Here is a 16823-nt window from a genome sequence, read left to right as displayed (position 1 = left end):
TAAAGGGACCTCACCCAAAACCCTCACACCTCCACCTGGCCTCGCCTCCTCTGGAGGCTGCCTCCTCATCCTGCCCATGGCATTACTCAACCGCCACCCACGCCTGGCACCCTTCTCACTTGGCCTGGCAAGCGCCTTGCCACACACTCGCTCCATCTACCTTTGCGCAGGACCAGATCACGCACAGTCACTGGGAGAGGTGTCAGACTGGGGTGGGGGTAGGGGGTGGGGGAGTTGGGGGGGGGGGGGGGGGGTGGGTGGTGGGGGGAGGGTTGGGGGGGGATGGAGTTAAGGTCCTCGCTCCATTCATGTTGGAGCTGGCCGGGGAGGACATAGTGAGGGCAGCGGTGAACACCCACGTGAGAATCCTGCACTGCACCTTCCCTCTCTTGACGCTACTCTGAGTCCACTGTTCTGTGCTCAAGCACTAACAGTCTCCGCCTTCTCCCCTTAGCACCTCTGACACATCACCTTTAGGCTATATAGCACCCTTCAGAACCTCAGGACATCCCCGAGGGGCTTTTACACCCTCTGGAATACTTTTCAAAGAGTAGCCGCTGCCAGAGAGTAGGGAGCGCGGCAGTTAATTTGCGCACAGCATGCTCTTGCCAGCAGCAACTCGATAAGGATCAGATAATCTGACTTTGTGATGTTGATTGAGGGCAGAATGTTGGCCAGGGCACTCCCCTGCTCTTCTTCAACGTATCAGCGTGGGATCTTTTACACCAGCCTGAGAGAGTGGGCAGGGTTTCAGCTTCATGTTTCCCAGCTGGAAGATGACATCTCCAGCACTACAGCATTCCCTCGGTACTCCACAGGGAGCATCCACCCAGATTCCTGCTCTCAAGTCTCTGGAGTGTGTCTTGAACCCACGGCATTCTCACTCAGAGGCGTGGCTGAGAGGCACAAATGGTGTCGGGTGCGACAAAAATGGCACAATAGCAGTCTTACCATGAGGGTTTGGTTTATTGACAAATCAAGCATCTTGTACACAACATATTAAGCATAGGATAACTGAACCGCAGCAGTGGGTTAAATGAACAAGGGCCACATTTTTGGTTGCTCTGATGGATCCTTTGCAGTATAACCAGGTAGAAAAAACCTCAATTTTTGTGTGTGTGTGTGTGTGTGTGTGTGTGTGTGTGTGTGTGTGTGTGTGTGTTTGTGTATAAACTTACATCATACAAAGAAATATGATTCATTGTTTTAGCCTGAAACATATGGTATGTATATACAGATCTGGCCCAAATTGGGTGGGGAGAGGAATCTTCCCAACTTTCTGTTCCTCACTTCCCCCCAACTACATGTCCACCCTCCGGACCTGCACCTCCACCACTTTGCCCCCAACCCCCACCCAGCCCCCAACTCCCAGTCTGAAAGCTAGCATACTCAATGCCTCGAAACATAGTGGCTTTTAGACAGGCAATAGATGGCCTCACCGCATGTTGATGGGTAAGACAGGCAGAGGCTGGGCATAGAGTCCTGATGAAGAAACATAATGCATCAAGGCTTCATATCTATATCTTCACATCTATAGACTAGAACACAGCTGAAGATAAACTTAGGCTATGCAAAGCCCTGGTTAGACCACACCTGCAGTTACTGTCATCCGGTCTGGTCATCATACCCTAGGGAGAGGGTGTATTAGCCCTGGAGGGAGCTGTGTAGATTTACCAGAATGAGACCTGGACACCAAGGGTTAAATTACTAGGAGAGATTACAAAAACTAGAGGCTTGAATTTATACGGTTAGGAGTGATTTGATCAAAGTTTTCAAGATCTTAAGGGGAACAGATAAGATCAATAGAGAGAAACTATTTCCGCTGGCTGGGGATTCTGAAATTTGGGGGCAGGGTGTAAAAATGTCTCTGTGTTGGTTTGTGTGTTGGCGGGGAAGGTGTATCTGGATATGTCTGTCTATGTATGTGTGTGCACGTCTGTGTACGCATGTGTTACTCTGTATGTGTGCGTGTGTCTGTATGTGTGTCTGTGTGCGTGTGCATCCATGTGTGTGTGTGTCTGTGTCTGTGTCTGTGTGTGCATGTCTCTGCGTGTGTGTGTGTGTGTCTTTGGGTGTGTGTGTCTGTGTGTGTGCGTGTCTCTGCATATGTGTGTGTGTGTCTTTGGGGGTGTGTGTGTGTCTGTGGGTGTGTGTGTCTGTGTGTATGCGTGTCTCTGCATATGTGTGTGTGTGTGTGTGTCTGTGGGTGTGTGTGTGTGTGTCTGTGGGTGTATGTGTGTGTGTGTGCTCGTGTGTGTGTGTGTGTCTGTGTGTGTGATTGTGTGTGTGCTCGTGTGTGTGTGTGTGTGTGTGTGTGTGTCTGTGTGTGTGCTCGTGTGTGTGTGTGTGTGTGTCTGTGTGTGTGTGTGAGTGTGTGTGTGTGTCTGTGTGTGTGCTCGTGTGTGTGTGTGTCTGTGTGTGTGTGTGTGTCTGTGTGTGTGTGAGTGTGTGTGTGTGTCTGTGTGTGTGTGTGTGTGTGTGTGAGTGTGTGTGTGTGTGATTGTGTGTGTGTGTGTGTGTGGTGTGTGTGTGTGTGTGTGTGTGTGTGTGTGTGTGATTGTGTGTGTGTCTGTGTGTGTCTGTGTGTGTGTGTGTGTGTGTGTGTGATTGTGTGTGTGTGTGTGTGAGTGTGATTGTGTGTGTGTGTGTGTGTGTGTGTGTGTGTGTGATTGTGTGTGTGTGTGTGTGTGTGTGATTGTGTGTGTGTGTGTGTGTGGTGTGTGTGTGTGTGTGTGTGTGTGTGAGTGTGATTGTGTGTGTGTGTGTGTGTGTGTGTGTGATTGTGTGTGTGTGTGTGTGTGATTGTGTGTGTGTGTGTGTGTGTATGTGTGTGTGATTGTGTGTGTGTGTGTGTGAGTGTGATTGTATGTGTGTGTGTGTGATTGTGTGTGTGTGTGTGTGTGTGATTGTGTGTGTGTGTGTGTGTGTGATTGTGTGTGTGTGTGTGTGTGTGTGTGTGATTGTGTGTGTGTGTGTGTGTGTGTGTGTGTGTGATTGTGTGTGTGTGTGTGTGTGTGTGTGTGTGTGATTGTGTGTGTGTGTGTGTGTGTGATTGTGTGTGTGTGTGTGTGTCTGTGTGTGTGTGTGTGTGTGTGTGTGTGATTGTGTGTGTGTGTGTGTGTGTGATTGTGTGTGTGTGTGTGTGTCTGTGTGTGTGTGTGTGTGTGTGTGTGTGTGAGTATTTGAGTGTGTTTGTCTGAGTGTGATTGTGCGTGTCTGTGTCTGTTTGAGCATGTGTGCATGCACGTGCCTCTCTCTCTCTCTCTGTTATAATTACAGTGGATTCGAGTGTTTGTTCAGAGACTGGGACTGAGATCAGTGTTGTCTTGGACTGGGCTGTGTTATGAACCATTAGCCCGCTCTGCAGTTCTGATGTGGTGAATGATCACCATTCCGTGAGACCCTGTCTGTGCCATCCAGGGTCTCCCAGTCTGCCACCTGCACGGGGTCCATCTCTAGCCCTGGGCAGGGTCAGCATCTCACACCACCCACCCCACCCCCACCGTCTCCACGCCGCCCACCCCCACCGTCCCCCCTAGGGCAGGGATTGGCTGCCAAAGCTGCCAACTACACTGTTAAAACAGATAGAACTTTAATGCACAGCTCTACAGACAGGCTAGAGTGGGAACTGAGGGTCAGAGTGGGAACTGAGGGTCAGAGTGGGAACTGAGGGTCAGAGTGGGAACTGAGGGTCAGAGTGAGGAGAGAGGGTCAGAGTGAGGGGAGAGGGTCAGAGTGAGGGGAGAGGTTCAGAGTGAGAACTGAGGGTCAGAGTGAGGGGAGAGGGTCAGAGTGAGAACTGAGGGTCAGAGTGAGGGGAGAGGGTCAGAGTGAGGGGAGAGGGTCAGTGTGAGGGGAGAGGGTCAGAGTGAGGGGAGAGGGTCAGAGTGAGGGGAGAGGGTCAGAGTGAGAACTGAGGGTCAGAGTGAGGGGAGAGGGTCAGAGTGAGAACTGAGGGTCAGAGTGAGGGGAGAGGGTCAGAGTGAGAACTGAGGGTCAGAGTGAGAACTGAGGGTCAGAGTGAGGGGAGAGGGTCAGAGTGAGAACTGAGGGTCAGAGTGAGAACTGAGGGTCAGAGTGAGGGGAGAGGGTCAGAGTGAGAACTGAGGGTCAGAGTGAGGGGAGAGGGTCAGAGTGAGGGGAGAGGGTCAGAGTGAGAACTGAGGGTCAGAGTGAGAACTGAGGGTCAGAGTGAGGGGAGAGGGTCAGAGTGAGAACTGAGGGTCAGAGTGAGGAGAGGGTCAGAGTGAGAATGAGGGTCAGAGTGAGGGGAGAGGGTCAGAGTGAGAACTGAGGGTCAGAGTGAGAACTGAGGGTCAGAGTGAGAACTGAGGGTCAGAGTGAGGGGAGAGGGTCAGAGTGAGAACTGAGGGTCAGAGTGAGAACTGAGGGTCAGAGTGAGGGGAGAGGGTCAGTGTGAGAGGAGGGGGTCAGAGTGAGAACTGAGGGTCAGAGTGAGGGGAGAGGGTCAGAGTGAGAACTGAGGGTCAGAGTGAGAACTGAGGGTCAGAGTGAGGGGAGAGGGTCAGAGTGAGGGGAGATGGTCAGAGTGAGAACTGAGGGTCAGAGTGAGGGGAGAGGGTCAGAGTGAGAACTGAGGGTCAGAGTGAGGGGAGAGGGTCAGAGTGAGAACTGAGGGTCAGAGTGAGGGGAGAGGGTCAGAGTGAGGGGAGAGGGTTAGAGTGAGAACTGAGGGTCAGAGTGAGAACTGAGGGTCAGAGTGAGGGGAGAGGGTCAGAGTGAGGGGAGAGGGTCAGAGTGAGAACTGAGGGTCAGTGTGAGGGGAGAGGGTCAGAGTGAGAATGAGGGTCAGAGTGAGGGGAGAGGGTCAGAGTGAGGGGAGAGGGTCAGAGTGAGAACTGAGGGTCAGAGTGAGGGGAGAGGGTCAGAGTGAGAACTGAGGGTCAGAGTGAGGGGAGAGGGTCAGAGTGAGGGGAGAGGGTCAGAGTGAGAACTGAGGGTCAGAGTGAGAACTGAGGGTCAGAGTGAGGGGAGAGGGTCAGAGTGAGAACTGAGGGTCAGAGTGAGGGGAGAGGGTCAGAGTGAGAACTGAGGGTCAGAGTGAGGGGAGAGGGTCAGAGTGAGAACTGAGGGTCAGAGTGAGGGGAGAGGGTCAGAGTGAGAACTGAGGGTCAGAGTGAGGGGAGAGGGTCAGAGTGAGGGGAGAGGGTCAGAGTGAGAACTGAGGGTCAGAGTGAGAACTGAGGGTCAGAGTGAGGGGAGAGGGTCAGAGTGAGGGGAGAGGGTCAGAGTGAGGGGAGAGGGTCAGAGTGAGAACTGAGGGTCAGAGTGAGGGGAGAGGGTCAGAGTGAGAACTGAGGGTCAGAGTGAGGGGAGAGGGTCAGAGTGAGAACTGAGGGTCAGAGTGAGGGGAGAGGGTCAGAGTGAGGGGAGAGGGTCAGAGTGAGAACTGAGGGTCAGAGTGAGGGGAGAGGGTCAGAGTGAGAACTGAGGGTCAGAGTGAGAACTGAGGGTCAGAGTGAGAACTGAGGGTCAGAGTGAGGGGAGAGGGTCAGAGTGAGGGGAGAGGGTCAGAGTGAGAACTGAGGGTCAGTGTGAGGGGAGAGGGTCAGAGTGAGAAATGAGGGTCAGAGTGAGGGGAGAGGGTCAGAGTGAGAACTGAGGGTCAGAGTGAGGGGAGAGGGTCAGAGTGAGAACTGAGGGTCAGAGTGAGGGGAGAGGGTCAGAGTGAGAACTGAGGGTCAGAGTGAGGGGAGAGGGTCAGAGTGAGGGAAGAGGGTCAGAGTGAGGGGAGAGGGTCAGAGTGAGAACTGAGGGTCAGTGTGAGGGGAGAGGGTCAGAGTGAGAACTGAGGGTCAGAGTGAGGGAAGAGGGTCAGAGTGAGGGGAGAGGGTCAGAGTGAGAACTGAGGGTCAGTGTGAGGGGAGAGGGTCAGAGTGAGAACTGAGGGTCAGAGTGAGGGGAGAGGGTCAGAGTGAGGGGAGAGGGTCAGAGTGAGGGGAGAGGGTCAGAGTGAGAACTGAGGGTCAGTGTGAGGGGAGAGGGTCAGAGTGAGAACTGAGGGTCAGAGTGAGGGGAGAGGGTCAGAGTGAGGGGAGAGGGTCAGAGTGAGAACTGAGGGTCAGTGTGAGGGGAGAGGGTCAGAGTGAGAATGAGGGTCAGAGTGAGGGGAGAGGGTCAGAGTGAGGGGAGAGGGTCAGAGTGAGAACTGAGGGTCAGAGTGAGGGGAGAGGGTCAGAGTGAGAACTGAGGGTCAGAGTGAGGGGAGAGGGTCAGAGTGAGGGGAGAGGGTCAGAGTGAGAACTGAGGGTCAGAGTGAGAACTGAGGGTCAGAGTGAGGGGAGAGGGTCAGAGTGAGAACTGAGGGTCAGAGTGAGGGGAGAGGGTCAGAGTGAGAACTGAGGGTCAGAGTGAGGGGAGAGGGTCAGAGTGAGAACTGAGGGTCAGAGTGAGGGGAGAGGGTCAGAGTGAGAACTGAGGGTCAGAGTGAGGGGAGAGGGTCAGAGTGAGGGGAGAGGGTCAGAGTGAGAACTGAGGGTCAGAGTGAGGGGAGAGGGTCAGAGTGAGGGGAGAGGGTCAGAGTGAGGGGAGAGGGTCAGAGTGAGGGGAGAGGGTCAGAGTGAGAACTGAGGGTCAGAGTGAGGGGAGAGGGTCAGAGTGAGAACTGAGGGTCAGAGTGAGGGGAGAGGGTCAGAGTGAGAACTGAGGGTCAGAGTGAGGGGAGAGGGTCAGAGTGAGGGGAGAGGGTCAGAGTGAGAACTGAGGGTCAGAGTGAGGGGAGAGGGTCAGAGTGAGAACTGAGGGTCAGAGTGAGAACTGAGGGTCAGAGTGAGAACTGAGGGTCAGAGTGAGGGGAGAGGGTCAGAGTGAGGGAAGAGGGTCAGAGTGAGGGGAGAGGGTCAGAGTGAGAACTGAGGGTCAGTGTGAGGGGAGAGGGTCAGAGTGAGAACTGAGGGTCAGAGTGAGTGGAGAGGGTCAGAGTGAGAACTGAGGGTCAGAGTGAGGGGAGAGGGTCAGAGTGAGAACTGAGGGTCAGAGTGAGGGGAGAGGGTCAGAGTGAGAACTGAGGGTCAGAGTGAGGGGAGAGGGTCAGAGTGAGAACTGAGGGTCAGAGTGAGGGGAGAGGGTCAGAGTGAGGGAAGAGGGTCAGAGTGAGGGGAGAGGGTCAGAGTGAGAACTGAGGGTCAGTGTGAGGGGAGAGGGTCAGAGTGAGAACTGAGGGTCAGAGTGAGGGAAGAGGGTCAGAGTGAGGGGAGAGGGTCAGAGTGAGAACTGAGGGTCAGTGTGAGGGGAGAGGGTCAGAGTGAGAACTGAGGGTCAGAGTGAGGGGAGAGGGTCAGAGTGAGGGGAGAGGGTCAGAGTGAGGGGAGAGGGTCAGAGTGAGAACTGAGGGTCAGTGTGAGGGGAGAGGGTCAGAGTGAGGGAAGAGGGTCAGAGTGAGGGGAGAGGGTCAGAGTGAGGGAAGAGAGTGAGGATTGAGGACCAAAGTGAGGGCTGGAGTTTGGGGAGAGTGAGGGTATAGGGTCAGAGTGAGGGTTGGGGTGAGGGGAGAGAGTAAGGGGTAAATGAGGGGAGGGTGAGGGGACAGTGAGAGTAGAAGGTCAGAGTGAGGATAAATGGTGCGAGTGAGGGTTCAAGTGAGGGAAGAGAATGAGGGGCAAGTAATGGGAGAGAGTGAGGTTAAAGCATCAGAGTGATGGGAGAGGATGGGGAGAGAGTGAGGGACGAGTGAGGGGGAGATTGAGGATCGTGGTGAGTAGAGAGAGTAAGGGGTGAGTGAGGGGTGAGTGAGGATCGAGGGTCGGAGTGAGGGTTCGAGTGAGGGTCAGAATTAGGGAAGAGAGTGGATGAGAGAGTAGAGAGTGAGGATAGTGGGTCGGACTGAGGGGAGAGAGGGAGGGGACAGAGTGAGCACAGAGAGGCAGAGTGAGGGGAATGAGTGATGGAGGGAAGAGGGTGAAGGGAGATAGGGGAGAGAGGACGAGGGGATAGGTACAGAGTGCAGGGTGGGCGGAGTGGGGGAGAGGGTGGAGTCCGAGGTAGGGGGCTGACCAGCCCTCCTGACCTGGAGAGTCTATGATGTTGAAGATCCCCCTGGCCCAGCCCCCATTAACCCCAGGACCATACAATGTGGTGAAGAGCAGTGAGAAACCAGGGGATTGGGAAGCCTACAAAGACCAACAGAGGACAACTAAACAAGAAATAAGGAGGGAGAAGATTAAATATATGGGTAAACTAGCCAGTAATATAAAAGAAGATTGCAAGAGTTTTTTTTAGATATATAAAGGGTAAGAGAGAGGCAAAAGTGGACATTGGGCCACTGGAAAATGACGCTGGAGAAGTAATAGTGGGGAACAAAGAAATGGCGGAGGAACTGAATAGGTACTTTGCGTCAGTCTTCACGGTGGAAGACACGAGTAACAAGTCCAAAGTGCAAGAGAGTTGGGGGGCAGAGGTGAGTATGGTGGCCATTACCAAGGAGAAGGTGCTAGGAAAACTGAAAGGTCTGAAGGTGGATAAATCACCTGGACCAGATGGATTACACCCCAGCGTTCTGAAGGAGATAGCTGAAGAGATAGTGGAGGTGTTAATGGTGATCTTTCAGAAATCACTGGAGTCAGGGAGGGTCCCAGAGGACTGGAAAATCGCTAATGTAACCCCCCCGTTTAAGAAGGGAGTGAGGCAAATGACGGGAAATTACAGGCCGTTTAGCCTGACCTCAGTCGTTGGTAAGACTTTAGATCCATTATTAAGGATGAGATTTCAGAATACTTGGAAGTGCATCATAAAATAGGGCAAAGTCAGCATGGTTTCATCAAGGGGAGGTCCTGCCTGACAAATCTGTTTGAATTCTTTGAGGAGGTAACGAGTAGGTTAGACAAAGGAGAGCCAATGGATGTTATCTACTTGGACTTCCAGAAGGCCTTTGACAAGGTGCAGCACAGGAGGCTGCTCAGTAAGATAAGAGCCCATGGTGTTAGAGGCAAGGTATTAGCATGGATAGAAGATTGGCTGTCTGGCAGGAGGCAGAGAGTGGGGATAAGGGGGTCCTTCTCAGGATGGTGGAGTTCCGCAGGGGTCAGTGTTGGGACCACGAATTTTCACTTTATACATTAATGATCTAGATGAAGGAACTGAGGGCATCCTGGCTAAGTTTGCAGATGATACAAAGATAGGTGGAGGGACAGGTAGTATTGAGGAGGTGGGGAGGCTGCAGAAAGATTTGGACAGGTTAGGAGAATGGGCAAAGAAGTGGCAGATGGAATACAATGTGGGGACGTGTGAGGTCATGCACTTTGGTAGGAAGAATAGAGGCATAGACTATTTTCTAAATGGGGAGAATTCAGAAATCTGGAGCGCAAAGGGACTTGGGAGTCCTAGTCCAGGATTCTCTTAAGGTTAACTTGCAGGTTGAGTGGGTAGTTAGGAAGGCAAATGCAATGTTGGCATTTATTTCGAGACGACTGGAATATAAAAGCAGGGATGTGCTGCTGAGGCTTTATAAGGCTCTGGTCAGACCACATTTAGAATATTGTGAGCAATTTTGGGCCCCGTATCTCAGGAAGGATGTGCTGGTCCTGGAGAGGGTCCAGAGGAGGTTCACGAGAACGATCCCAGGAATGAAAGGCTTAACATATGAGGAACGTTTGAGGACTCTGGATCTATACTCGATGTAGTTTAGAAGGATGAGGGGGGGATCTGATTGAATCTTACAGAATACTGAAAGGCCTGGATAGAGTGGACGTGGGGAAGATGTTTCCATTAGTAGGAGAGACTAGGACCCGAGGGCACAGCTTCAGAGTAAAGGGAAGCCCTTTTAGAACAGAGATGAGGAGAAACTTCTTTAGCCAGAGAGTGGAGAATCTGTGGAATTCATTGCCACAGAAGACTGTGGAGGCCAGGTCATTGAGTGTATTTAAGACCGAGATAGATAGGTTCTTGATTGGTAAGGGGATCAAAGGTTACGGGAGAAGGCGGGAGAATGGGGTTGAGAAACTTATCAGCCATGATTGAATGGCGGAGCAGACTCGATGGACCGAATGGCCTAATTTCTGCTCCTATGTCTTATGGTCTTATGGACCACCTGACCCTGAATGAGGGCCCCTGGTTGAGGAGGATCAGGGGGGCAGAGACCCTGCCCAGTGGGTGGCGTGAGCTGACAGTGAGGCTCCCCGAGGATCACAGACCCTCCCCTCGCTACGCCTGCCTTGAGGATCCTTCCCGGAGTTTTTAAATCTGATCCAAACGGAGGAGACGAGACCTGTGGCCAGAGCTAGGCCGATGATGCACAGCAGCGAGACCAAGCAGCCCAGCTCCATCCCCACCTTCCAGCTCCCGTCCACACTGCTCACTGCAGGGGGAGAGACACACAGACTGGTCACTGAGACAACCCCACCCCCTCCCCCACAACGCACCCCACCCCCTCCCCCACAACGCACCCCACCCCCTCCCCCACCTCCTCCCCACCCCCTCGCCCCCCCCCTCTCCTGACCCACTGCCCCTCCCCCATAACATACCCCAGCCCCACGAACCACCCTCTGCCCCACCCCCTTCCCCAAGCTGTGCACCATCCCACCCCGACCCCATTCCGCACCCCTCCCTCCCCCACCTGCAATGTGGCACTCAAGTCCCCCCAGGAAGTGACCCCTGGGGCAGGGGGATTAGTTTGAGGTTGTTACAGTGTGGTGGGGAGGGAGGGGGTGGCAGTAGGATTAGTATGGCTGTGAGCCCCTGACTGTGCTGGTGTTAGGGCTGGGGACAGACAGTGAATTCTAACTGCCCTCTGGTGATGGAAAAGCAACTTACACCCAGCTCTGGAGTGGGACACTGATCATTTCAAACAGTCTGAACAATGAGAAGGATTGGCAGAAAAGTTACACAGAGGGTTATTGGGATTGATACAGGGCTATGGGGAGAGAGTGGGTCAGTGGGATTAGTTTGGGATTGATACAGGGCTATGGAGAGAGAGTGGGGCAGTGGGATTAGTTTGGGGATTGATACAGGGTTATGGAGAGAGAGTGGGGCAGTGGGATTAGTTTGGGATTGATACAGGGCTATGGGGAGAGAGCGGGGCAGTGGGATTAGTTTGGGATTGATATAGGGCAATGGAGAGAGGATGGGGCAGTGGGATTAGTTTGGGATTGATATAGGGCTATGGGGAGAGAGTGGGGCAGTGGAATTAGTTTGGGATTGATACAGGGTTATGGGGAGAGAGCTGGGCAGTGGGATTTGTTTGGGATTAATACAGGGCTATGGGGAGAGAGTGGGGCAGTGGGATTAGTTTGGGATTAATACAGGGCTATGGGGAGAGAGTGGGGCAGTGGGATTAGTTTGGGATTGATACAGGGCTATGGGGAGAGAGCGGGGCAGTGGGATTAGTTTGGGATTGATACAGGGCTATGGGGAGAGAGCGGGGCAGTGGGATTAGTTTGGGGTTGATACAGGGCTATGGGGAGAGAGCGGGGCAGTGGAATTAGTTTGGGATTGATACAGGGCTATGGGGAGAGAGCAGAAAAGTGGGATTAATCTGGGGTTGATACAGGGTTAATGGGAAAGAGCGGGGCAGTGGGGAGAGGGTGGGATTCTGGGATTAGTTTGGGGTTGATACATGGTTATGGGGAAAGTATGGGGCAGTGGGATTTGTTTGGGATCGATTCGGGACAATGGGGAGAGGGTGGGATACTGGGATTAGTTTGGGGTTGATACAGGGCTATGAGGAAAGAGTGAGGATCATTGGTAATAGTTTGGGATTGATACAGGGCTATGGGGAGAGAGTGGGGCAGTGGGATTAGTTTGAGATCGATACAGGGCTGTGGAGAGAGCAGGGCTGTGGGATTAGTTTGCAGTTGATACAGGGCTATGAGGAAAGCGTGAGGAACATTGCTAACAGTTTGGGATTGATTCAAGGCTCCACTGGTGGAATCCAATTCCATTGTGTTTTGTTAATCATTACAAAAATAAGTGATGCATTGTTTCCTGAGTTAATCACACTGCGTTTGAGGTGATGTGTGTTAAGTACAATTTTGTGATAGGGAGCTATTGTATAGGATGCCTTTATAACCCAACTTCCACCTTGAGACCCCTCATATCCGGCTTTCCCTTTCTTATAAAAGCTTCTCAGCTATACCTCAACCAGAGGCACCTTTGCAAGTGCTTACCATGAAGAACTTTGGATTCATTTGTTCCTGGATGCGTCACATTACCTGGGAGATGAGAAGGGATAACCTGCATTTATATAGTACCTTGCACATCCCCAGAATGTCTCATTATTTCACTGTCAGCCAATGCAAAGATTACAGTAAACTAATGGGGCTGAATCTCAGGACATTGTCAGAAGTACTTACCGGACAGATCTGTGCTAAGTTTTGGTTTATTTGTTCCTGGAAGTGTCACATCACCTGGGAGATAAGAGGGAATAGTTCACCTTTATATCTAGCATTTCACATCCCCAGAATGTCCCAATCTCATTCACAATGAATTCCTTTTGAAATGGATTTGCAACTGCTCATTGTGCCTAAATTTACAATTTACACAGCAAGATCCCAGGCTGAGCAAATGGGATCGATGATAAAGCCATCTGCTTTGTTTTCACTGATGGTGCTTGAAGGATGTACGTAGGCCAGGACTATGAGCAGTGGCCAAAAGGCTTCTTTCAGTTGTCTGATGCAGAATGAAAGTGGAAAGCTGTGGAGAATTTTCCTGCGCAGTGTTTGTTGTTTGTTAATGTAGTCCAGGAGACGATGGGGATTCCACTCAGCAACCTCTGCCTTAAATATTGCTGTGTTACTCCAATTCTTATATCTAATATTCAACCTCTTAGAAAAGAAGGCACTCATTCTCCAATCCCTGTTTGCATTCAGTCAGAGAGAAACAGAGAATTCACAGAGTCCCAGAATGGTTTCAGCACAGAAGGGGCTGGTTCCGGCTGTCGTCTCTGCACCGGCTCTCCGAATGAACAATTCACCAATAACATTCCCCAGAACCCTGCACATTCTTCCTTTTCAGATAATTATCCAATTGAACCATTCCCCATCGCACTCTCAGATAGGCAGACGGACAGATAGGCAGATAGACGGATAGACAGATAGACAGGTAGACAGATAGATAGATAGACAGATAGAAGGAGAGAAGATAGACATAAATAGACAAATAGATAGATAGACAGAAAGATGCATGGATGGATGGACAGAGAGGTAGATAGCTAGATAGATAAGTAGATAGATAGGTAGATAGATATATAGATAGATAGATAAATAGATAGGTAGATAGATAGATAGATAGATAGACAGACAGATAGACAGATAGACGGATAGACAGATAGATGGATAGACAGGCAGACAACCCACATGCCTACCTGACCTGATGCACTCTCCCCTATGAATGGGACACGAGATGGACAAAATGAGTTTTGTGCTCCCTTGTTTGACATTAGTTCAGCCTTAAATATACTACTTGACCCAGCCCTCACTGCTGGCTCTGAGATATACCTTAACCAGAGACGACTCTGCAAGCACTTACCATGAGGAACTTTGGATTCATTTGTTCCTGGATGCAACACATTACCTGGGAGATGAGAAGGGATAACCTGCATTTATATAGTACCTTGCACATCCCCAGACTGTCTCATTAATTCACTGTCAGCCTATGTAGAGGTTACAGTAAAATAATGGGGCTGAACCCTAAGACATTTTCACAAGTACTTACCGGACAGATCTGTGATAACTTTGGGTTCCTTTGTTCCTGGAAGCGTCACACTACCTGGGAGATAAGAGGGAATAGTTCACCTTTATATCTAGCATTTCACATACCCAGAATGTCCCAAGCTCATTCACAATGAATTCCTTTTGAAATGGATTTGCAACTGCTCATTGTGCCTAAATTTACAATGTATACACAGCAAGATCCCAGGCTGAGCAAATGGGATAGATGATTGAGCCATCTGCTTTGTTTTCACTGATGGTGTTTGAAAGAGGTATGTTGGCCTGGACTATGAGCAGAGGCCGATAGGCTTCTTTCAGTTGGGCCATGGAATCAGTATTTACACCTGAGCAGGTAGACAGAGCTCTGTTTAATGTCACACCTGGAGGACAACAGCTCCAATAGTGAGTGTTCACTCAGAAAAGCACAGAACTATCAGCCTAGTAATTGTCCTTAAGTCCTGGATTGGGGATTGAACCCACAACCTTTTGACTCAGACATAAAATTGATAGCATTGAGACAAGTGTCCATTTTTGCTTGTTTTGTATTGTCATTTCTTTATAATCTTTCATCCGCTAATAAATCTGACTGACCATTTTAGCCTGTGTGCACTGACACTGTGATATGTCATTCCCTGCCACTTGAAGTCAATGGAGGATGCAGTGGGAATGTAGTATATTCTCCTATGAGAGCTCATTGGGAAAATCAGGATTGCTGACCTCTCACAGTGGAACAATAGTTTTCGATTGCTCTAGCAAAGAACTATCACAGGCTTGACGGATTGAATGGTCTCATTCTGGACGGGCAAGCCACATGCCGACCTGATCTGATGCACTCTCTCCTAGGACTGGCACCCGAGATAGACAAAGGTGTCCCTCGTTTATCATTAGTCCAGCCTTAAATATAGCCAAAGAACCAGCACCCCCCTGCTCTCAGGGGAAAGGAATTCAACAGACTCAGGACCCTCTGAGAGAGAAAAAAAGTCTCATCTCTCTTAAACGGGAGACCCCCATTTTATGAAACTTTGACCCCTGGTTCTGGACTCGCGCACAAGGAGAAACATCCTCTCAGTATCTACCCTGTCAAATCCCCCCAGGATCTTACATGTTTCGATCAGATCGCCTCCTGTTCTTCTAAAGTCCAATGGGTACAGGCCCGATTTGCTTAACATTTACTGGCAAGATGGTCACTACATGCCTGGGATCGGCTGAGTGAACAGTCTCTGAACTGCTCCTTATGTCCCGCTTGAAGTAAGGGGACAGAAATTGTACCCGGAACTCCAGATGTGCTCTCAGCCAAGCCCATGTCTGTGGAACGTTGTCGTTAATGGGCAGTGTGTCGATGAGGGAAGCGAGGGACCGATGTTCAAACCTTTGTGTACAGGGGCTTGGCGGGGAGGGGCGGTGTGCTCCAGAGGTAATGGGCGAGAGGTGGGGGGCCACAGAGAAAAGCCTCAGCTCGAGATGCTAGGCTGAGTAAGGAAGCTGCAATTCTGGAAGCTTGCAATGATAGTCTGACTGAGCTGGACAATGAGGAAGACACACCGGGGGAGCCATTCCTGACCATGTTCAGGGCCGCGGAGAGGTCAAGAGAGAGGAAGAGAGATGCGGTGGAACCTGGTGAGGGTACTCCAAACCAGCTGGTCGACAGAGGAAAGCCATTGGAGTGGGATGAACCGGTTATCATTATCAAAGGCCAAGAGAGAGTGAGGAGGGGCGTTGATACAATATTAGTCACAGTGATAAACCCTAGCTACATCCAACATGGTTACGGGAAGAGTTTAGGAACTGGAGGAGGCCATTCAGCCCCTCGAGCCTGCTCTGCCATTCAGTGAGATCATGGCCGACTTTGCCCCAATCAGCCTGGTGGATAAAAGAATGGTCTATCACTTTCAGAGTTAAAATGAACAGTTAATCCAGCATCAATTGGTGTTTGTGGAAGAGAACTCCAAACTTCTCCCCCATACTCCCCCTTTGTGTGTGGGGACATCTCCGAGTTTCACTCCTGAAATGTCTGCCTCAGATTCTTTTTATTATCCTTGCATGGGATCCAGGTATCACTGGCAAAACCAGCATTCCCTAAGTGACCTGACGGGCAGCTAAGCAACCAGACTGCTGTGGGTCTGGAGTCACATGGAGGCCAGAACAGACCAGCTAAAGATAGCAGATTTCCTTCCTTAAGGGGCATTAGTGAACCAGATGGGTTTTTATGGCAATCGATCCCCCTTACTGAGGTTACCTTTCAGTTCCAGGTTTCTTGTTAATTAATTAGATGGTTTTGATTAATTATTACAATTTAAATTCCCAGCTTTGTTGGGGTTTGAACCTGCATGTACCTGATATTAGCCTGGGCTGACTGGGTTATTAGTGCAGTGACATTACAACTCTCTTCCCAGTCTGTGGACAGTGACTCCTCGACTCTCCAGCCACCGGAAAAAGCTTCTCCCTCTCTCTTCTCTCTCTTCTCTCTCTCTTCTCTCTTTTCTCTCTTCTCTCCGCTCTCTCTTCCTCTCTCTCATCTCTCTTCTCTCTTCTCTCCTCTCTCCCTCTCTCTCTTCTCACTCTTCTCTCTTCTCTCCTCTCTCTCTCTTTTCTCTCTCTCCCCTCTCTCTTCTCTCTCTATCTTTTCACTGTCTCGTCTCCCTCCTCTATCTCTTCTCTCTCTCTTCTCTCTCTTTTCTCTTCTCTCCTCTCTCTCTCTTCTCACTTTTCTCTTCTCTCCTCTCTCTCTCTCTTTGCTCTCTCTCCATCTCCCCTCTCTCTATCTTTTCACTGTCTCGTCTCCCTCCTCTATCTCTTCTCTCTCTCTTCTCTCTCTTCTCTCTTCTCTCCTCTCTCTCTCTCTTCTCACTTCTCTCTTCTCTCCTCTCTCTCTTTGCTCTCTCTCCATCTCCCCTCTCTCTATCTTTTCACTGTCTCGTCTCTCTCCTCTAACTCTTATCTCTCTCTTCTCTCTCTCTTCACTCTCTCTCCTCTCTCTTCTCTCTCCACTCTCTCTCCTCTCTCTCTCTCTCTCTCTTCTCTCTCTTCTCTCTTCTCTCCTCTCTCTCTTTGCTCTCTCTCCATCTCCCCTCTCTCTATCTTTTCACTGTCTCGTCTCTCTCCTCTAACTCTTATCTCTCTCTTCTCTCTCTCTCCACTCTCTCTCCTCTCTCTCTCTCTCTT

At 50.9% G+C, this 16823-nt stretch overlaps 1 protein-coding gene across 1 annotated transcript in view; it reads right to left on the bottom strand.

The window, feature by feature from the left end:
• The window catches only part of LOC121272241, a 34340-nt gene that overhangs the window by 11859 nt on the left and 5658 nt on the right, over positions 1–16823 (bottom strand). Inside the window, exons 3-5 of the mRNA XM_041178769.1 lie at positions 13666–13719; positions 12306–12359; positions 12120–12164 (exon numbers count right to left, since the gene is read on the bottom strand). Coding sequence (XP_041034703.1) covers positions 12120–12164; positions 12306–12359; positions 13666–13719 — 153 coding nt within the window. The remainder of the gene's footprint in view (positions 1–12119; positions 12165–12305; positions 12360–13665; positions 13720–16823) is intronic.

The sequence above is a fragment of the Carcharodon carcharias genome, chromosome 33, assembly GCF_017639515.1.
Source record: "Carcharodon carcharias isolate sCarCar2 chromosome 33, sCarCar2.pri, whole genome shotgun sequence".
Taxonomy (NCBI): domain Eukaryota; kingdom Metazoa; phylum Chordata; class Chondrichthyes; order Lamniformes; family Lamnidae; genus Carcharodon; species Carcharodon carcharias.
The sequence above is the reverse complement of the archived record's forward strand: the minus strand, read 5'-3'. Positions and strand labels throughout refer to the sequence as shown.